The sequence below is a fragment of the Paramisgurnus dabryanus genome, chromosome 4 (genome assembly GCF_030506205.2).
Source record: "Paramisgurnus dabryanus chromosome 4, PD_genome_1.1, whole genome shotgun sequence".
NCBI lineage: Eukaryota > Metazoa > Chordata > Actinopteri > Cypriniformes > Cobitidae > Paramisgurnus > Paramisgurnus dabryanus.
In genome coordinates, this window is record NC_133340.1 from 25,019,878 (window position 1) to 25,043,649 (window position 23,772).

At 39.3% G+C, this 23,772-nt stretch overlaps 1 protein-coding gene across 1 annotated transcript; it reads left to right on the forward strand.

Annotated features, from left to right (window-relative positions):
- Positions 1-28: 28 nt before the first annotated feature.
- Positions 29-23,373, forward strand: papss1 (3'-phosphoadenosine 5'-phosphosulfate synthase 1). The gene is made up of 12 exons (XM_065295348.2): positions 29-282; positions 693-807; positions 3,638-3,873; positions 3,965-4,103; positions 4,251-4,369; positions 5,789-5,902; positions 7,153-7,264; positions 10,033-10,238; positions 16,473-16,608; positions 16,739-17,007; positions 18,114-18,343; positions 22,448-23,373. Exons 1-12 carry the CDS (start codon positions 223-225, stop codon positions 22,584-22,586), a joined length of 1,875 nt encoding a protein of 624 aa, XP_065151420.2. The 5' UTR covers positions 29-222; the 3' UTR covers positions 22,587-23,373.
- The last annotated feature ends 399 nt before the right edge of the window (positions 23,374-23,772 follow it).

Here is a 23,772-nt window from a genome sequence, read left to right on the forward strand (position 1 = left end):
AGTTCCTCACAGGATTTCGATTGGCTGGCAGGCCAAGGAGGCGGGACTTGTCTGAAAGCGGCTGGGCTACCATAACTTCCTGTACTGTGCAGCGTCTGAACCGCTACATTTCCTGCTGGACCTCCTCCATACATAGCACCCGGCTTCAGAAAAAAAATCATATATTTAATTCATTATCCATTTATTAACAAACGGTGGGTTTAGCAGCGCATTATATCTTAAATGGAGACCTCTGGCAACTCGAACAAGAAGCAGAAAATAAGCAATGCACCCGAAAGCTGGGTATGTCATCATTTAGCTGAGAGATGTTTTGTGTTGCTTATGTAAAATACTTGCAGTAACACTTTATGTTAGGCATTTACTGTTTTTGTTTATGCTAAATTTGACCCATTTAATTTTTACAGTTAATTTAAAAGAAAATCATAATAATCCTTACTGGCACTGTAGTATGAATGGGTTAAATGCACGTGCATAAATATGTATATACACCACATGTGTTTCAAAACGTAGTGAGTTTTTTACATAGACAGCTTTTGGGACTTTATATGCACATATGTAATTTTTGGTTAGCATGACTATTTTTTGAAAATGAAATAATGACCAGCTGCTGTCACACTTGATGATTGTCATCACCCCGGATGTCTTTTCAAGATGCAAATGAATGTAGTAAATGTGTTTACTTCACTTTTCAGGGAAAGCAAAGAGCCACTAATGTCACTTACCAGGCCCATCATGTGAGCAGAAACAAGCGTGGACAGGTAGTGGGGACCAGAGGAGGTTTCAGAGGGTGCACTGTGTGGCTTACAGGTACTTCCTTTGTTCTGACATAAATACAATCTTGATGGCCAAAAAACTTGACTGAAACTGATCCAAATATAAATCTTAAAGAACTTCTGGATCCAAATCTATCATACCAACCTGTAAAAATGGTATCTGATAACAGCACCATATTACCTCGAGATATATAGCATGGTAAACCATGTTGTTGTTGTTATTAGTGATGTATAATCGGTATCGGCTGATAAAAGCAGTTTTCCCACATCAACAGCCGATGATCAGGGCAGATTATATCCTGGCAATCAAAAGGGGTATAAAAATGCATCAGAACTAATATTGTGTGATTATTTTAAATTTGGTGACACAAGCTGCGTTTCCATTACCCTTTTAAATTGCGCAAATTGACATTTCGAATTGAACATATGTAAATTTTGCAAAAACTCACCCATATATCACAGAAAAGTTTGGTAACACTTTACAATAAGGTTGTATTTGTTAACCATTAGTTAATGCATTAGTTAACATGAACTAACAAGGAACAATACTTCTACAGCATTTATTAATCATGTACAATTTGGCATTTACTAATACAATTTTAAAATCAAACATTGTAACTGTTAACACCTGTATCGACATTAATTAACATTAACAAGAATTAATAAATGTTGAAAAACTATATTGTTCATTGTTTGTTCATGTTAGTTAAAGGGCACCTATTGTCCGATTCACGATTTTTTATTTCCTTTGGTGTGTAAGTGTGTATTTGTACATGTTAACAGTATGCAAAAGGTACAAACCCCAAAGTAAACGATGACGCAAGTTATCATCTCCAATGTTAATCTCTTTTCTTGGCCTGCAACAAACACATGGATTGTAGGCAACAGTTTACTTCCTGTGATTGGTGACATTGACAAGACCGACATTATCAGAATTCCTACCGCTTCAGACTCTGTCTGTTAGTTAACTCCTGTTAGCATTGCAAGATAATTTTTCAAACATGGTAAGGAGCGTCACATTTCCAGCTGACGTCAGAGGTGTTCAGGCTAATCACAATGTACAGATTAGCTGGCCAATCAGGGACACAGAGCTTTTAAAATCTATGAGTTTTGTACAAAATCCGTGCGTTTCAGGAAGAGAGTAAAATCTGGAGCTTCAAAAATGTACGGTATGTTGAAAAATAATGTGTTTTTAACCATAAACCACACAAACACATTGTATTATACCAAATACACAAAATAACGAAATAGGTGCACTTTAATGCGTTCACCAATATAAACTTACTGTAAAATGCTACCAAAAGTTTATCAGGGCTCCAGACTAACTTTTTTCACTAGGAGCACAGTAGCCCCCAACTGAAAATTTTAGGGGCACAACCAAAAAATTTAGGGGCACATAAAGTAAATCAACATGCTAACCAAATAATCACATTTCTACAAATTTCAACTGTATTACTAATACATACTTTGATGATACTTTACAATGTCACATCACAAAAAAGGTCAAATTTACTGGTCGCACATGTGCGACTAGGTGTAAAATTCAGTGGCACACTTTCAAATTTTGGTGGCAAAATTCCACCATTTGGTGGCAGTTTGGAGCCCTGTTTATACACTTGCAGGAAGTGTTTTTTCAGGCAATTGGACAAAAAGTATTCTACAAAATTGCAACAGAAACAGTTTATTCACATTTTCAGGTCACCTAAATGTACGCAGTATGTACTATAACCTTTCAGAAACGCATCATACGTGTCTGCTCCAAATATAAGGGGCTTTCCTTGGCATTAATGCTTAGATGAGACTCCTATGTCTCCTTCGATTAAAAATAATGGCTAGTGTGATGGATGTTATATTAGTAAACCTACCAACATCCGTCAACGTGAGGCTTTTAATGACTTATCGTGAAAGAAAAAAAAAGTTTTAGTCGCATATCATCAGTTAGTTGAAACGGCGTCATTTCACAAAATTTTTTTTTATCGACATGTAGTAAATATTGAATAAGTTTTACGCAAATCTGTAACGGAAATGCAGCTAATGACAGTTTGTATTCTTTCCACTTATAATAATAATAATTTGAAACGAGGCAACAAAAAACAAACAATGGTATTTATTAGTATCAGCAGTCATTCTAATGGGGCATTCACACCAAATGTGAATTCAGCGATTTGCGTGAATAAATTACATACAAAGTCGATGCGAAAAGATGCTACCTCGCGGGGGGTGTGATGGGAATGAGCCAAATTTGTAACACACGTTATTCACCCTAACGCATCTTTGCGCAAGTTAAAACTATTCAACTGAAGTGAAAAATTAGCATGACACGAGGTTAAATCCCGCGAGTAATCTAGGGCAAGGAACACAACGCTTCGCGCTTGGTGTGTACACAACATAATAATTATATTTCGGTATCGGCACTGACTTTTGTATCAGTGCATCCCTAGTTGTTATCATCCTAGTAATTATGAATTCATGTGAAGCTGCTTTGGAACGATGAACAATTGTGAAAAGCGCACAATAAATAAAATTTAATTGAATTATGTGAATATTGTTCCATTGTATATTTATAATACAGTATTCGGTAATACAGTGGAAAATATTTTGCTAAAACATTTATTACCACAGAGCTTTTTATGGACTTTCCTTTGCACATAAAACAATTGTATTCATTGCAAAATGTACTTTACACTGGAGTACTATGCAAATATTATGGTATGCATCTAACCATGATGTCATTACTGTACCACAGTACTTTTTTTTAAGGGTGCACATACAATCATAAAACATTTGCTGTAACTGATATATAGATATTTGTATATAGATATAGGAAATGTCCTATCCGTAACGTCTCTCTCCTGCATCATCAGGCCTGTCCGGCGCAGGGAAGACGACGGTCAGCATGGCCCTCGAGGAGTACCTAGTGTGCCACGGCATCCCCTGCTACACGCTGGATGGAGATAACATCAGACAGGGCCTTAACAAGAACCTGGGCTTCAGCCCTGTTGACCGCGAGGAGAACATTCGCCGCATCGCAGAGGTGGCCAAACTGTTCGCAGACGCCGGGCTCGTGTGCATCGCCAGCTTTATTTCTCCATATGGCCAGGTGAGGAAGAGATAAAATCGATGTGTGTGCGGGATAATCAATTGATTTGTTGGGAATGATCGAATTTGGTTTATCGTCCTCCCCCCTCTAGGACCGTCTGAATGCCAGAAAGATCCATGAAACTGCCGGTCTGCCGTTCTTCGAGGTTTTTGTGGATGCTCCTCTGGACGTGTGCGAGCAAAGAGATGTCAAAGGCCTCTATAAGAGGGCTAGAGCTGGAGAAATCAGAGGTATGTGTATCATTGTGCATCATTGATTAAGAGTTGTATAGCATCAATACATCAATTTCAGTTTCCAGTCCCTGGAAATTGAACATATGAGTTTGGTTTCGCTAGCAGGATCCATCACTTTAACGCTTTTGGTGTTGATTTCTTCAGGTTTTACAGGAATTGACTCTGAATATGAGAAGCCAGAGGCTCCAGAACTGGTGCTAAAGACAGATTCCTGCAATGTGAACGAGTGCATCCAGCAACTCCTGGATCTCCTGCAGGAGAGGGTTAGTTTACTTGACTGATAGTGACACTCATAGTGATAGCTGTCCTTTTTTGAAGTTCATGAAATAAATGGCGGATTTGGTATGCATGCCGATGCACATTTTACATAATAGTCTGCAAACTGATGGGAAATGTGCTGCTGTGGTTTTGATTTTGTCTCATGTATGCAGGATGTTGATAGCAATCTCTGTCCTCATTATATGATGACACACAGAGAGATTCTCTTAAAGGAATATTCCACTTTCATAAAAAATTCTGATAATTTACTCACCCCCATATCATCCAAGACGTTTATGTCTTTCAGTCGAGAAGTTTTTTGAGGAAAACATTTCAGGATTTTTCTCCATATAGTGGACACCCCAACAGTTTACAGTTTCAATGCAGTTTAAAATAGCAGTTTTAAAGGTTTTGCTCTTTGCTCCCCCTACTGGTTAGAAGCGTAATTGTCCATTACCACTGTCGTAAATACTGCAGCATAGCTGGCTCTGATTGGATTGTAGGTCTGCCGTAAAGCAAGTTTTTGTAGTTTTCACTCAAACTACAGGACAAAGTGAATGTGAAAGTGCCATTCACCCTGTTTCGAGTGGATGAACGACTGAGTGTGTGGGGCGGGTCTATCAAAAGAGGGTCCAGATTCTATTAGGTTAGGGGCGTGTTTGTTTAGGTGATTTCAAATGTCAACATTTCAGAGATCGTGCTACCTGCCTTTAATATGTAAGGTCGCTCTTGTAGTGCAAGATGAGAAGTTGTGGTTTAAAAGTACATATGAAGCGTTTGGTTCCAAAACGAGATAAATCTTGTTTTTTGATTGTGCATTCCAATTAATATCAATCAAACTGCAGTTAATTTGTTTTGATTTAAGCCTTCATAACTAAAAAAAATACAGCTAAGTAGCACAATAAAACACAATAAAAACATGCTAACATAATAATAAACATGTTGTGACAAAAATTTAAAAACTGAGTTATCTTGTTTTGGATCAAACTCTTCATATTTTCCTTTTTTTTTTTTTTGGCGAAAAAGACGATTGTTTGCTATTCAAAGGCGCTATTTGCAAGGAAAGGCATCTGATATCAGCAGTGGCTCAGCTCGAGCACCTACGCGACAGACCAAGCAAGCACAGATAATTAATTGCTTCACATTTGCTTCACATTTTGTGTAAAAAAAAAAACAGCGAAAACGTGACTGCTGTGCCGTTGCTAAGTAACCTACGCATTGCTTGGCGCTGTGACGAGCACCCACCGGTAGAAAAGATATCGGGGCCTATGAACACACACGTTTGTTAAGAAATGTATATCTAATCCCTGTTTACATTTTATATTTATGCATTATATATATGCATCAATGCTTTTTATGAAAGTGGAGTAATCCTTTAAAGTTTCCAGAAAATAAGGGATGATTGAAGATATTATTTTCTGTAGGACATCGTGCCTGTGGATGCATCCTATGAGGTCAAAGAGCTCTATGTGCCGGAAAACAAGCTGGACTTGGCCAAGGCAGATGCAGAGACACTTCCAGCCATGGAGATCACAAAGGTAAAGCCACTCCTCATTGATCCCACGCAACATTTGAGCTTACACACCTGCAACCAGTCTGTGAATTCAATATGGTGTCAAGCATGACGGCTTTGCATATGTGGCATTTATATTCAGCTCTTTGTGTCAGTGTATTGTGCTTCGGTTAAAATCCTCTGGTTTGATTTAGGTTACAACAGGGGTTTTCAAACGTTTTGTCAGCTGAACCCCCTTGACCAAAATTATTTACTTAAGGTACCCCCTGAAATTTAAGGAAATATTTCAATAATTTGAACACATTTGCTTGATACCTTAAAAAGTTTTTTTTCAATTCCCCCACAAACCACCAGGGGTTCACAACCCTAGTTTTGGAAACCCTGGGCTACAGAGTATGGCCCTCCAGAAAAACGCAATTATGCGCCAAAGTCTGCATATTTATGCGAGGGCCGCATTTTTTAAATACGCCGCACTTTCACCGCATAAATTGCAGATTTCTGCTTACAAAATATTTTTGCATGATTTCATAATCCCCGCATTTTCATGGTAATAAGTCATATCTTAGCAGAAAGTTGAAAAATGTTGCATTTACTTCACACATGCGCACCCATGTCCCCTTTTGTCATGGGAATGTTAGGAAGTGACATAATTACGCGACGTGGACATCAATGAAATGCTGCAAACAGTTTTTGAAAGTTCACACAGTTTTTGCAAGTTCCCGCAATTTTGGCAAGTTCCCGCATATTCCATCGCTTTTTTAAGAAAACGTGCAGCAAGATCAAGGATTTTTCCCGCAACAATCACAAAAGAAACGCTATTTTAACGAGTACTCGCAAAGGATTTTCAAAATCAGAGGCGTGGTTTAGTGCAACAAATGACAAAGAATATCAACAGTGTGTTAACACTTTACATTAGAAACATAAAAAAATTCATCAACTAATTTACAGACTAATTTTCTATTATCATGTAACACAAATGTCGCACTGTACAGCCCCATCTTTAGCCCTGTATTGTTCACTTGAGTCAGTTTTTATTGTGAATTTAAAAATGAGTCGATTTATTTGGCGATAAATTTTTCGTAAAATCTTTAGATCACCAAAATCATCGATAGTGACGCCCTACTACAGATTAGATAAATGTTTCAAGTTAACACTTAAAACTTGTAACATTTAAAACTTGAAGCACAGCTGATCTCATTGCGGTGAAGCTGTCACACAGATGTAGCATTGCATTATAACACAATCTTTGTAACTGTGGTACTTGTTGTGGGTTAGGTGGACATGCAGTGGGTCCAGGTGCTCGCCGAAGGTTGGGCCACGCCTCTGAACGGTTTCATGAGAGAGAGAGAGTACCTTCAGTGTCTTCATTTTAACTGTCTGCTGGATGGTATGACTTCACTTATTTTTACAGTTACTTGCATGATCCTGTGTTGTGTTTTGCGAATGTATCACTAGAGGGCGATGTTTACTAGCTTTGCAGGGGTAGCCACACTTTCTATTAGACACTACTGTACTGTATTCTGCTACCTGAACTGCAGTGCTTATAAAATGTATTCTTGTTCATTTTTCAGATTATTTGTATTACAGACTGGACTGAAACATATTTTTCTTTCGTACCGCTTACGTTTTCTTTGATACTCAGTTGCCCATAATGACCAAGTAAAAAAAAATTAGTAAATTTGTGAAAAACAAGATCATTAGAAGGTATTCAGGCCCCCAATACTTCTATAGTATTTGTTAATCTTAGTGTTAATTTGTATTATCTAACATTAACAAAGATCAATACATGCTGTAAAAATATACTCCTCACTGTTAACTAATGCATTAACTAATGGTGACCAATGTAACCTTAATATAAAGTGAATGAGAAAATGTTTTATTCATCCATGTGATGTCTTCAAATGCCTTCCAACAACCAAACGTAGAGTGATCCCCTTGTGATTTCATCGCTGTCTGTGTAAATGCCCCTTAAAAGTCACCATGAAATCGAAATGGACAATTCTTATTTTTGTATTCTTTTTTTAAATTCTTATTTCTTGAAAATCAATATGAAATATTGGGGGTTGGAGAATAAAATATATATATATAAATATATAATAATTGTTTTTATAATAATTGAATTATTTTAGACACTGATCAGCCCAAATATGTTTCTTGAAAATTACAATATTAAATAATATATAAATATTGGAGGTTGGAGAATATTTTTTAATAAAAAATAAATAAAAAACAAAACTGTATATAGTTTTGTTATTTATTTATTTTTATTATATTTTATCATATATTTTTATTTATATTATATATTAATAATTTTTATAATAATTTAATAATTTTAGACACTGATCAGCCCAAATATGTTTCTTGAAAATTAATATGAAAATTACAATATTAAATAATATATAAATATTGGAGGTTGGAGAATATTTTTAATAAAAAATAAATAAAAAACAAAACTGTATATAGTTTTGTTATTTATTTATTTTTATTATATTTTATCATATATTTTTATTTATATTATATATTAATAATTTTTATAATCATTTAATAATTTTAGACACTGATCAGCCCAAATATGTTTCTTGAAAATTAATATGAAAATTACAATATTAAATAATATATAAATATTGGGGGTTGGAGAATATTTTTTTTATGGGGACTTTAAAAAAATACTTCATGATTTACTCGACCTTAAGCCACAAAAACACTAGATATAGTTATATTAGACACTAACACCAGTTATATTAGAAAATAACTGTTACAGGAAGCTAGTATTAATGTTTATAGTTTTAAATATGCATATTTTTATTACAAAATCCCATCGATTACCATCAGAAGGCCTTTATTAACCTCTTGGAGCCATGTGGATTACTTCTGTGAAGGATGGATGGACTTTTTGGGCTTCAAAATCAAAAGCACCATTTACTACCATTATAAAGCTTGGAAGAGCCAGGACACTTTCTCATATAACTTGGATTGTGTTTGGCTGAATGATGATAGTCATATACATCTCGATAGCTTGAGGGTGAATAAATCATGGGGTAAATTTCATATTTGGGTGAACCAACCCTATAAAAGCTAGGGTTTGGAAGTCTAAGCAAATATTTGCAAGTTTGCCAGCCACACATCTATTGTCAAAAACATATTTAAGTGCAACAAGGCTCCACCTAAAGCTGGCGGATTGACCTCTGACTAAACTTGCAGTCCATTTATCTGAATGGACTGTAAGTGGAATTGAAATGTTTAATTGGTGGTAAAAAAATAAAAGCTTTTATAAATGTAATTGAGGTTTTGTTCCTCGCATGCTGTCAAGGCAGCTTGGCTTCTGAAAAACATTAAGCATCCAAAATAACAAGCTGGTACGTTTTTGATTACAAATAAGACAAATGTGCGAAGCGGTTTATAAAACGTAATGCGTTCCTAATATTTACAGTACGGTGTAATTACAGTAATTTCCCACATCGAGTATACGTTTCCAAAAACTGTCAATTTAGTTTTACGGCCTCGTAACAACACTGTGTTGTCTTGCCTAGTAATCTAACCTTTGCGTTGCATTCGCGCACATGCCTATTAGGATTAAATACATATATTATAGACTATATGGAAGAATTAATGACATCATCAGTGTCATTAGACGAAGTTATAATAATTATGGTGTTGTTTTGATCGGTTTAGTAAGCCCGATTGGGCAATATTTTGGACCAAATCGGTTTCTCGTCCGCCTGCGAATCAAGTGAAATTGTTTGTGTGGGCCCATTTGTGTCGCTGCCTGCTGCTAGTTTCATTTGGAACGGGGTGAAATAGGATGCTTCATGGCTTTTTGTCTTATGAAAACCAGCTGTTTCTTCTCAGATGTGTGTGCGTTTTATCCTGTAAATGGATTTTAAAAGGTTGCCGCTCATATTGCTTTAATCAAGGTGTAGAACCCAATGAATCTGCCAAGCATATTGGCCTCTTACTTTCCTAGAAAACTCACCACTTTCACATTTCACTCTCTTCAAATAAAGCCCCGCAGCCAATTCGGTCCCACACTCCCCCATAGATCCGTAACCGTACCCACGTTTCCCCTGTAGGCTTTTTGAAAAGGTGCCGATTGCTGAAAGCATTGGTGTGGCTGATGTATTTGGTGTGTATCTGAACTTTAACCTTTGCTCGTAGGTGGGGTTATTAACCTTTCGGTGCCGGTGGTCCTGCCTGTCTCAAGTGCAGACAAGGAGCGTCTGGACGGCAGCACCGCGTTCGCGCTGGCCTACGCCGGCCGGCGTGTCGCCATCCTGCGCAACCCGGAGTTTTACGAGCACCGCAAAGAGGAGCGCTGTGCTCGGCAGTGGGGTACTACCTGCAAGGATCACCCGTACATTAAGGTCAGATTCGGAATTTTTATTCTGCATCATTTAAAGGGACACTCCACTTTTTGGAAAATATGCTCATTTTTCAGCTCCCCTAGAGTTAAACATTTAATTTTTACCGTTTTGGAATCCATTCAGCTGATCTCTGGGTCTGGCGGTACCACTTTTAGCATAGCTTAGCATAATACATTGAATGTGATTAGACCATTAGCATCGAGCTAAAAAATAACCAAAAAGTTTCGATATTTTTCCTATTTAAAACTTGACTCTTCTGTAGCTACATTGTGTACAAAGACCTACGAAAAATTAAAAGCTGCAATTTTCTAGGCAGATATGGCTAGGAACTATACTCTCATTCTGGCGTAATAATCAGTGACTTTGCTGCCGTAACATGGCTGTAGCAGGCGTAGTGATATTACGCACTGCCCGAAAATAGTCCCCTTAGTAACTTTTAATAGCAGGGGACTATTTTCGGGCACTGCGTAATATCACTACGAAAATATCGAAACTCTTTGGTTATTTTTTAGCGCGATGCTAATGGTCTAATCAGATTCAATGGATTATGCTAAGCTATGCTAAAAGTGCTAGCGCCAGACCCGGAGATCAGCTAAATAGATTCCAAAACGATAAAAATCTGCGAAAAAAAAGTGGAGTGTCCTTCAAGAGTACCCAAAAACACTTAAAGCCAAGTGCTACGTATCTCACTGCTATTACAGAGCATATGCAATGTGTCGACAAATCAGATTTCATTGTGGGCGGGGCATTGCAATGCAATGCAAACAAACCACAAATCGAGCTAGTAGGAAAATATTCGCACAGCTTTTATTGTTTTTTTTGTCGTGCCTGTTAAAGATGAAGTGTCTAATGTGTTTTTTGTCAGTTTATGTAAGATGTTGGATAGAATTAACATCTGCCTGTATCGAGTTTACGTCGTCATCTTCCTGCTTTTTCTTCCTTTCTGACTCACAAACCACCTGGAAAGTCCCGATTATGAAGGCGACTTGAATGAAAGCACTGTTTAGACCACATACGTGTTCATATAGGGGCAGAATCACAGTCGTCCATAAATGCATCACTTTTCATCTGTCTGCCTCTGTTAGATGCTTCCAGAAATTTAGAATGGCTGTCGTTTTCTTAATCGCTCATTAGTTATGCTATGAGCAAACATTATTGCTCATACTTTGGCCTTGAGATTTCAATAAGCCCCTAACTATAGGTCTAATGTATCTGTGTGTAACTCATCATGCACCATTTGTGCTACGGACATGAATGACACCTGGAATTGTGAGGCTTACTGAGGAAGCGTCCTCAAACTACATTTAAGGTGCCAAAGGTATATGTAGGAACTAGATCAAGCCTGGGTCCCTCTGAAAATACAGTGAATTTTTCCAATAAATCCCCTAAGGGGCCCAGTAATGTAAATGAGAGCGATTTGTACACGGGCCCTTATGACGTGTCATTTAGCAACCATCCAGAACATGCTAGTAACTGCATTGCTATGCAGATTGTAAAAAAAGAAAAGGTTGTTCCACTAATTTACCGTTGTGAAGGTTAAGGATAAATTTAAGTACATCTTACGCGATGCTTTAATAAGTCCTAGTGTGGTTGGATTTCCAAACTAGCCTTGGACTGCACTTTGACCCTCCGGGATCATTCAGCAGCATACTAGAACAGCGCTATACGCTAGGGATGTCAACATTTCCATATTCGATGATTGTTTAAATTAACGATCAAGCGATCGAATAATCGTTAACTGTAATAATGCAATAAGCCTTTACAGCAGTGGCATATAGCCAATGACATAAAAGCTTCCTTACACGAATTAAAAGATTTTACTTTGACTAAATAATATGTTAGTGTGATTGTAAAATGAGAAAATGTTAAAATTATCTCGTAATGAAATATAATGACTAGACACAGTGTATCACATGCGCACACTGCAACAGTCGCATATCCATGCGTCCATGACATGTCGAAATAAGTTTCAATATCAACAAGTGTTATTTCTTTAGTTGTTCACCTCGCTTTCCGAGTCGTTGATACACCGTTTGTTGTAATTATATCCAAGAAGCACACAAAGGGGCTGTTAACACTTGGTATTAAGATGTGTTTTCATTGATCTGATCACAAGTGGACGAGAGGGACACATTACGTTTACACCTGGTATTTAAATCCGTCTCTTTTGTCCACTTTAGACCACTTCTGTCCTGAATACTGTGAGGGGGTGGTCTGTGAGACGGTGGGCGAGTCTCTCTGCTGTCATTCAAACGCGAGCGGCAGTAATTATGAGTTTATATGGACGCAAACTAATATAATGTCGGAGTCCACTGCTTGTTTAGCAAGTATACATGCTGCACAGTGTTTTGTACGTTTATATGTTAAAGCTTTCTCTGAATTTTCAGCGCAATTGATGAAATAGGATCGCGCAACTTTCACGCTTTCAAAACGAAACTACGGAGAACACCCGCAGTAGTTGTATCAATGAAAGGCTAAAAATAGTGCTGTTCACCGTATGTTCACGCCAGAAGTCAAAAAAAGACATAAAACTTGTGTTTAATACCTCAGATTAGATAAATGGGCGGAGAGAAGGCGGTCGCGTGTGGCTGTTCGAACACATTCAACCACATGTGCGTTCCGCAGCTCCAAAGCGATCCGATCGAAAGTGGTTTCGACTACCTCTGGATATGGTTGAAAGTGGTCGAAAGTGGACGCGTTCAAAACGTTTTGAACACCGTTTACACCTGGCATTAACGTTGTCCACTTGTGATCCGATCGACGAAAACGCATGTTAATGCCAAGTGTAAACAGCTTCAAAGAGACCTTAGCTTAGACCTGCAGCGTCTCGCATGACGTTAAAAAGCACAGATGTGTGTTTGGCATCGAGCATTATTGTGATCATGGCTAGTTTAACTTCTGCGCTTTGTTTATTTTTTATTTTTCGGTTGTATGGGTTTTGCGCAGGCGTCGCACACATGTGGGTTCGACCATCGTTAAACTCAATTTAATTCTTATCGACAATTAATCGAAGATCGATTCATTGTTAACATCCCTACTACACGTGGTCATTTATAATCTTATCATAAACAAGATTGCACAATGCATTTTCCGTGTATTTTCCGTAATGTCTGTGTGAAAAGGGCTTAAGTCTTTCTCGCTCCCTCGTTCACTTACACTTAAGCTGGGTACACACCATTTGTTTTTATCCGATTTTCAAAATGTGAGAGACGATTTAACACACTTGTTCCTATAGTGGGTGGTGTACAGCTATGTAGTCCTAACAGCACATCACGCACCATCAGATTAACTTCACAAACAATGCGAGTCTCAGCTGAGAACACAGAAAATCTCGTGAAGATCTCCCAATGTTTCTCGCGTCCAAACGTGACTTCACAGTAAACAATGGGCATAAAGAAATGTCATTAATACAATTGACTGCTTTTTTACATCTCTGATGTCCATCTCACTTTGGACTCTGCATGCTTCGCCATGTAGTTGTTATGGGTTTATCTTTTATCTGCTCGCTTTCTGATTGGGTATCGTTTTTGTTTCACGTGACAATCTACCAAAAGCGTGTGTGCATTTGTCCTCAGGGCTTCCCCCACACAACAGGATTTCTGATTTGAGATCAGAGCGACCCCGATGTGCTTCCGAGCAAATTCAGACACCCATAATGCACCGCGCACCACATGAAAATCTGTTAAGATAATTGGCGCAACCACGAAGACGATCGGGACCCTACTTAATACTGTTGTTAAGGGGAAAAGCGTCCCAAATTCATCCTGATTATCTTGTGGTGTGTACCTGGTTTTAACCACACGACTCGCTCACCCACCCTCCCCCTCTCTCTCTCTCTCCTCTCCTTCTGTCTCATTCACTTACACTTTCTTAACCACAGGACTTACTCGCCCACTCTCCTTCTGCTTACAGTAAGTCTCTCTCTCTCTCTCTCTCTCTCTCTCTCTCTCTCTCTCTCTCTCGTTTACTTACTCTTTTTCAACCACATCACTGCTTACACTCAGCCACAGGTGTGTGTCTTTCTCTCACCCTCTTTCACCATCATCACCTTCTTTCTTCACCTCTTTCGCCCCAGATGCATCACTCACTCACTTTCTCTTATTTTCTCTCTACTATGATCACATGCTCACTCACTCTCTCTTTCACGCCCAGGTCTCTCCCACAGCACTCTTTTCTCAATCCCTGCTTTAGTAATCTCTTTATTCCTTGACCTCCTTCATTTCACACATGTTTTAGTTGGATTTCTCAGCTTGAGTTCTGCTCAAACGCTGTTTAGTCAAGTCCTGCTCCCCTCCTCTCCCCTCACCTTTCTCTTACAAATCTCACTGAGTAAATACTGCACAATTGTTTCCATCTGTAAGTACGGCTTGTGGGCTTAGGTGGGCTTTAATGGCTCCGGCTCTCCCTTATGGGCGCCAACAAGGAGTCCTCGGACTTTGGAATGGCTCTGTCTGCCTGCCTGATCAAAAATAAATCCATCCGCTAAATTAGCACAACTGTTGGTACTGTTATGCAGGGTTCACACCAGACGCAGTAGAGGCGGCAAGCGCGAGTTATTACATTTGAAGTCAATGCAAAGACACGATTAGGCATCCTGTCATATCGAATGACGCGTTCCGCGCAAATTGAGTGTTGCCGCAGGAGTTGAAAAATCTGAACTTTGGTGGATTTCCGCACTGCGATAACCAATCAGGACATTGCTGTAGTAGTGACGTGATTACAGGAAGCAAGAGGAGTCGCAGAAGCCACTCCCATGACGCGAATTTCCGCGTGAATGTCTCGAAAGACTAGAATTTCACATGTGGCTTTCACACGAATGAAGTGAGTAAACTAATGTTCATGGTCCAACTACGCGTGAATAGAGTGTTTTTGCATCCTCTACCGCGGCTGGTGTGAATGCACCATTAGAAAGACACTTTTAGAGTTATCTGCGTTCTTTTCGGTTTATATGTGGCACTTGAGCCCGCAGGTAAAGTGCATGAGAGCTTCGCAGCAATCTTCCCGACAGTCACAGTGTCGTTACATCACGAAAGTGTGGGCTTGTAGGAAGAACGTGAGTGTTTAGGATGCCATTAGGGAATGTTTAGGGAACATTGGAAGGAATGTGCTTAATCATTGTCCATTACTATTAATCAAGTTGATTTATTTTATAGATGCAATCCAGTGCCAACGCTGGTATAGATCGCCATAAATTATATAAACCGTGCTACTGTTGCCGTACCGTGGCCAGCAGAAGACAGCTGTGTATGCATTCAGTTTTCAAATGCAAAAATATAGCTGTGGATGAAACATTTTATTAACGCTCAGAGCTTTCAAACCTCTCGAAATCTGCCTAATATGATCACATTCTTGCACATAAAGCTCTTAAGCCACCAGCACTGCTGTCAAGTCAATTCAATAGATGAAAGTCAAAGAGGCCGTGAAACGGTATTCTCCGCCCCTGCAGCCTCGGGTCTGCTTTGGGTCATTACGGTACCGTACCGCTTTTAAAGTTCGGCCAAGGCAGCAGCTTGGCGAAAGCCAGCGAGGACCTCCCGAAGGCGAAATGTTGGTTAAAACAGGCGAGAGTTATAACCCGATACGATAGCTGCACATCTGGATGGTTTTGAAGTCTTGTTCAGGAATTAAGATGATCACTCTGGGACAATCATGTCCCATATTTGGGAATGAATGTTGTTCTTGTACCCGGGCGTATTTAAACTCTGCAGCGGGGAATGTGTGCCTACAGTTGAATTACAGTCGAGTACAAAGTGTCTGTTATGTTTGGTAATATCCGAAGGCAAGTTTCTATTGTCACATTTTTTTTGGCAGATGTTATCTTATTTCTGATTTCCAGGAGTTTTTATCAGTCTGTTGTATCTACAAGTTTGCAGGCAGTGAGTACGTTAGAGGATAAATTAGCCACCAATGCCAAACAAATGTTTACATTAAATGTCAGTCAGTTGGTCACTTCCTCTTTAAATGGGCAGTTCTTTGCCAAAATAACCTGCAAAGCATATTAGGCTTTATCTACTAGTCGGACATCTACCCATGTCTGACTAATTTCTGGCTAGAGCACCATACTGAGTTAGAGACATATTCTTGCATGCTCCAAAAAGTTGGAGGGTTCCTGTTATGTTACTCACAGAAAAATGAAAGGAAGCCCAAGTGTGCAGATGTGACTGACACTTTACTGGAAATTAGATTGGTAAATCATTGCTATTCCTGGAAGTCTGATGGTTTTTCTGGTAACAGATGGTGATGGAGAGCGGCGACTGGCTTGTTGGAGGAGATCTCCAAGTTCTGGATCGGATATACTGGAACGACGGGCTGGACAGTTATAGGCTCACCCCAACTGAACTCAAGCAAAAGTTTAAAGAGATGAATGCAGGTATGGACTACATGTGTTGGCGTTTTTGTGTACTATAGTAGATTATTATAGTAGAAAACTTATGAATTGTCCGGTATTGTCATTTACAACTTAGTTTTGGTTTAAACAGTCATTCTTCTCTATTCTTTAGATGCCGTCTTTGCCTTCCAGCTGCGGAACCCCGTGCACAACGGCCACGCGCTGCTCATGCAGGACACCCAGCGGCGTCTCATTGAGCGTGGCTACCGCAGGCCCGTGCTGCTACTCCACCCACTGGGAGGCTGGACCAAAGACGATGACGTGCCGCTCGCCTGGCGCATGAAACAGCACGCTGCTGTGCTGGAGGAAGGGCTGCTCGACCCCAACTCCACCATAGTGGCCATCTTTCCCTCGCCAATGATGTATGCTGGCCCCACAGAGGTTAGTGTGAAATGTGAAGGGGGCGAGGACAGACACCTGGAGTACCCCATTAATAAAATATGTTTCTATATGGTTTTTAAATATTTATTTTGGTTAATTATGACAAGTTCCCCATGCCATGTAACATGCTTTATGTATTGCGTCACACATGCAGTGGTTTGGAGAAGGAATTTTTAAAGAAGCTTGACTAAATGTGTTGAGAACGATAATTAAAACAGCGTTTGAACCAGGCCCATTCCTTTGTAAGCTGTTGGTGGTACAATTCATGGCTGATTCGTTTCGCCTAACCCATACTGGGGGCTAGAGACATACTGGGGGCTAGGTTTTGTTTAATTGCCATTACGAATCTTGTGACTGTCCTACAAGAGTTCACTTCTGTCTTCTGAATGAGATCTAAACAAATCCAGCTTGTCTGAACATCAGCGTGCAAACTGAGAGCTTACTTCCGACAAAAATGTTGGTGTCGTTTTCCATGGCTATTTTGACGTCTGTTCTTTAATCATGTGGCGTGGGGACATTAAAAATGTATTGGGAGCAGGCAGGCTAAAGCAGCCCGCAGGAAGGAATCGCTCAGGAGTCGAGTTATGTGAAGGAAGCAGAGGATTTGCTGACTCCACACAAAACAATTAGTTTGGTTGGTATGAGCCAGTTATAATCATGGATCCAATTTCATATATACTATGACGTAATGCGTTTTTATTTATATCAGTTTAATGCATTTTGAAAGTTGAGTGACCATAATGATGTTTCTTATATTTTGGCCAGTATCCATGTAATTGATTGACATTTACATTTATTTTACAGAAGAGTTTTTGTGTTGTTTATCTTTCACATTTTCACCTTTCTATAAAAAAATCATCCTACATAAAGATATTTTTTTGAAAATATAACCTTGATATTTTTAATATTGACTGAGTAAGATCATGTCAAAGATTCAAATCAGTGTGGAATCCAAAACAAGCTTTGATTCTCCAAACCTTATATTTAGATTGAAATTATGAGCCTGGATTTCACAGACAGGGTCACACTTGCTTTCATTGTTTAAAAAACCAAGTGTGAAAAAGTTTCAAAGTCAAACTGAATTACATTGAAAGTGTTTTTAACAGGTACAGTGGCACTGCAGGGCCCGGATGGTAGCTGGGGCCAACTTTTACATTGTGGGCCGTGACCCGGCGGGAATGCCTCACCCTGACACCGGTAAAGACCTCTATGAGCCTTCCCATGGAGCCAAAGTCCTCACCATGGCCCCTGGTCTTATTTCTTTGGAGATTGTGCCTTTCAAAGTTGCAGCTTACAACAAAGTCAAGAAGGCAATGGACTTTTATGATCCGAAAAAGTAAGTTATTCTTCTTTGATACAAAAATTCAGTGATATTTTGGAGAAATAAATGTTATCTCACAGATAGAATACAAATTGTACAAGTGTCCTTGAGAAATTATTATATTGACATTGGTGAGGTATTAAAGTAAAACACCACAGTTTTTCAATATTTTACTATGTTCTTACCTCAACTAAGATGAATTAAAAGATACCTATCTTTTTTCAATGCGCGCACTTAATCTTTGTACAGCGCGTTGTGAATGTGTTAGCATTTAGCCTAGCCCCATTCATTCCTATGGCTCCAAACAGGGATGAATTTAGAAGCCACCAAACACTACCATGTTTTCCCTATTTAAAGACTGTTACATGCGTAAGGGAAAACATGGAAGTGTTTGGTGGCTTCTAAATTCATCCCTTTTTGGATCCTAAGGAATGAATGGGGCTGTTTTGCGCCCTAGCAACCATCAAAATGTCTAAAGCCATGTGAGGAACAGACCAAAGTTGCTATTCACTGAAAACCTTTCCATTCACTGTGTAGTCCGTAATTTTTTTACATGCATAAGTAAACTTGACCCATTCAACAGGTGAGCAACTGCGGAGTAATTTACGTCAAACCTTGTGCAACGTGTCTTGGCCTCCCCCATTACAAAAAAGTGAACTTTTTTTAAGTGTCTTGTGAAGAAAACCGTAGGGGTTACATTTAAGGATAAATTAGCCCATAAACACAATGCATAGCTATATCTCATCTTAGACTTGTTCTCTCATTAAAGTCCAGTATAGAAAATGTTACTCGTCTTGATATGTAAAGTCAAGCACTGCTGTGACAGAGGGGGGAGGCAGGGGCAGCCTCACACCCCGTCTGAGTTTCAAAGGGTCCCGCTTGGCGCCTTAGTAAATTTATGGCGTTCCGTCTGCTCTTTGGGCCTGGCCAAAATCGAGCCGAATACGGATGCTGAGCCTAATTGCCAGCCATTCCCCTGTAAGTATTCCTCTAAAATGTCTAAAATCAGTCCAAGCTGTTTCTCATTTAAACGCATATTAACGGTTCTCTGTGGAGTTGGAGTTTATGTGTCCTACCCCTTCACCCCATTGAAGTAAGTGCCGGGTGGAATGGTGATAATACTCCGTAAACAAAAATCATTTGTGGGTCCGTCCAAATAAAATAAGACATAAAATGGTATGTAAAGATGAAATTTTTATGCTGTTGCTGGGATGTTATGCGGTCGCTAAGGTGTGCTAGGTAATAACTCTTAGATGCTTCTTGCAAGATGGTGCTTCAATGGCAGACTATAATGTAATCAATTTGATTTATTATGAATGGACAGATTTATGAGTGTTCCTATAGCTCAGTGTTAACCATTGTATTAGCATCACAGCAGATTGTGGCTTCAATCCCAGGAAACACTGATACTGATAAAATGTATAGCTTGTTATACACTAAGTCAGGATAAATATGTCTGCCAAATGCATAAATATAATGTTATTAATGAATTGTAAGGTCTCGATTTTTAAGTAACCACTGGGATAAACCTATAATGTTATTTCTAATCCTATTGTTCATGTTGCTAGATGGTTCTTTGTACAGTAAAAATGTTTTGACTAGCGATAATACACATTTTTTTCACATTTAGATATTGAAATGCGATCCTGCAGCAGAGCATGTGACCGGAGCTGAGTGGTGAGAATTTCCGCTACCCGCTCACTTGGGTGTTCGCTAACCGCGCTTCACCTCTCAAAGTCACACCAGAACGCTTCGCTCAATTCCGCTCCCCGCTCACCTACAATTTCATCCCGCTCCGGTGAAATCGCTCCATGCTCGCTCAGATTTAAAATCCCTTTCCATGCCTAACACCTGCTGTTTTCAACCAAAGCCTTACACCTGGGACACACTGCCTGCGTGGCGGACATTGAGCGTGTTTGCTGCATAACAAACCCGCTCAACGTCCGCCTCGCAGGCAGTGTGTCCCAGGTGTAAGGCTTTTGGTTTTTCGACTGCTGTGACAAAAATCCGCTTCACTTCTATTCTGTCGCGGGGCAGCGGTTATGGTGTGGTTGGACCGCACCTGATATGCGGATATCCCGCAGGCCGTTTTTCGGAGCGATGAAAGCGGCTGTAATACCCATTTCATTTTCACATTTTCAATTTACTGTCTGACTCCTTCACAACGAACGATTTTTAAAGTGAAGGCTGACAGTTTTGTTAATTGTTTAAGGCATGGGTGAATTTTGGGTAGATTTGTGCATGCCCTAGACTCGTGGTTTGAGCAGTATCAGAGCGGAACCGGAGCGAGACAGAACGATTGATCCGGATTTTGTATAAAAACCCTCTCTTCGCTCCAACTATATTTCCGCTCCAACTATATTCTCACTACACTCTGCTCACATGCTTTGCCCTGGACCACAAAACCAATCATAAGTTGCAAAGGTATATTTATAGCAATGGCCAACAATACATTGTATGGGTCAAAATGACGTTTTTTAAATAAAAAATCACTAGCATATAAAGTAAGGAATAATTGACGACGTGCCATTGAATTATAAGAAAATAATGCACACCCAAGGTGGTAATGCCGTTACACTGCGGGTCTGCATTATTTTCAAATAAGTCAAAGGACCTTCAATTATTCCTCTTATACCACGGTTACAATGATCTGGTGCCTATTTTTAAGACATTTGACAAGTTAGGTGTGCGGTTTACAAAAAAATAATCAACACTTTTGGAACATTTCTCATCCAATCAGATTAAAGCATTCAACAGGGTCCTGGTATAAGTATAATGTTGCAATTCCTACAGTGTTCCCACGGGTCATGGAATTTCTGGAATATCATGGGATTTTAAAAAGTCTATTCCAGACATTGAAAGTCAGGAAAGTGACCAAGTCATAAAATATCAGGGATTTTGTTAGTGGCTTCGAATTTTAGTTCAAACTGTAATCCGCTTGGTAAGTAAGGAATGCCGTTTCCAGGTCCAAGTTCATGAAAATGTAGCTTTTTAATCAGTAAAATTCAGTTTTTACTGTAAATATATCAAACATTTATCATTAGTAATATGTGTTGCTAAGGATTTTATTTTATCAATATTTCATTTTTGGGCACCCTTTGATTGCAGATTTCCAAATAGTTGTATCTCATCCAAATCTTGTCCTATCATAATTCAATGTAAAGGTTTTTTTATTCAGATTTCGGATGATTTATAAATGTCAATTTCAAAAAAATGACCCTTATGACTGGTTTTGTGGTCCAGGGTCACACATTTGCTGTGCATGCAAAACGTTAGACCCATTTAGTAGTTCAGGACTTGGCATACAAACATACGATGGGCACATTTCTCTGTTGTAAACAAATGCAGATTAGCCATCAAAGTTTTCATCCCCTTACATCAGTGGTAGTCTGTAGAAATGTTTGAAATTTTTCAGCGTTCCACATTATAAGCTCATATGAAGCGTTTCGCTTGCCTGGGCGCGACGCATAACTAAAGAAACCACCGCAAAAATAACACCGCGTTTACGCCCGTGATTACGACCAGGAAAACTAGACGCAACGGCACGCGCTTATAAACGCATCAAACTCGAATGTTTTCCTAGCGTCTGCGTCTTAATTGAAGAACAACTAATCCTTAACAAATAAACTCTGTTCGCAGGAGCCACTGAGGATTGTATTTAGACTAGCGCTTGAGTTTTATTCGTCAGTTGGAGACTAATTAGCTCTGTTTATCAGACTGTTTATTTTCAAAGCATTTGTTTAAATGAAAACGTGTAGCGGGGAGTTTTGGGTTTAATAGCCATGGGCCTGTAGTTTACATTTCTGCATTTTTATTTTTTTGGCCAAGCTGTAACGTCAGCCTATTTAGCTCATCGTAGAAAACAGCCTTTAAGGAATTTATGTGGTTTAAAAAGCCACTCGAGAGATCATGGAGGTCTTTCAGAATATAATACAACGTCCCCGTCAGATCCCCTGAACAAAGGACCAGTGTACAGCACCTAGTTATTTTCGCTGACGCATGCTCCGAGATCACGTTTCTATTAATTTTCTTATCACAACGGGTACCAAACTGTCCCTTTTCTCACACATATTAAAATCCCTCTTTTAATTCGACTGCTTGTCGTCTCATTTTACCCAGCCACCAGGACTATGACTTCATCTCAGGAACCCGCATGAGGAGGATGGCTCGCGAAGGCCAGAACCCTCCGGAAGGCTTCATGGCGCCCAAGGCCTGGTCCGTTCTCAAGGAGTATTACCAGACTGTGGAGAAGGCCTAAGTCGTTTTGCAGGTCGATGGGAGGAAGCATTTCTGTTACAAAAAGGGAGGGGGGGTGGATGATGAAGATATAAAAAATGATGATACACTGGGACCACCCTTTGGACTTCTCAAGCTATTTTGGATGTTACTTGCAAGATGCACATAAAATCACTTTTTCATGAGTCTTATGAGAGCATTTTATATGTTATGGTTTAAAAAAATTAATAATGTGAGTTGGTGAACGGTACGATTCTCATACTGTAAACATAAGATTATTAGTGGTTTATGCAGTCTCTATTCTTGTAGATTGTATGTTTTCCACAGTTTTCATAATAACGGTTACAATTGGACGAAAGACAATTCAGAATTTGCCTTAATGACAAGATTTTATATAAAAATGACTTGCTTTAAAGGAATGTTCTGGGTTTAATACTGTTCTGTTGACAGCATGTATAGTGAATGGTCAATAACTGTACAAAACAATTGTTATTACTGTGAAGCACCTAAATAGGAACACATTACAATTGACACAGTTTAAGCATGTTCACAATATTATTCCCAGTATTTTCATCCCATGTCATCATGGGGCAGGGTTTAAAAATTTGTGAAGTATGAAGAATTGTGTTATAATATTGTATTATGATGTCCTTAAATATTTTACTCTTCATTCTCACACGTTCAAATGGATGTACCTGTATTTCCTTTTCTTGCTCTCCCTGTCCAGCTCCTCGGTTCCTCTCTATTCTCAACATCCCTTTTGCTTTCCTCCCTGTCCTGGTCCTATCTGTTCCACTGCTCTATGTCAGTGGTTCCCAAATCCAGTCCTCGGGACCCCTCTCCCAGCATGTTTTAGATGTCTCCTTATATGAAACACCTGATTCCACTCATCAGGCTAGGCTTGGAATCAGGTGTTTCATATAAGGAGACATCTAAAACATGCTGGGAGGGGGGTCCCGAGGACTGGATTTGGGAACCACTGCTCTATGTCATCCTCATCCCTGTTGCGTTTCTCCCTGTCCTGCTCTTCTCTTTTCATTTGCTTTATGTTCTTCTTCCCCCGTCGCTTTCCTACCCGTCATATTTCTACCCTTCACTTCCCTCCCTGAAGCCCAATTTATAGTCCTGTGTAAGATCTACGCCGTAGGTTATGGGTAGCCTGTTCGTATCTCTGCGTAGCCTGACGTACACCTTGCAAAATTTTTAAC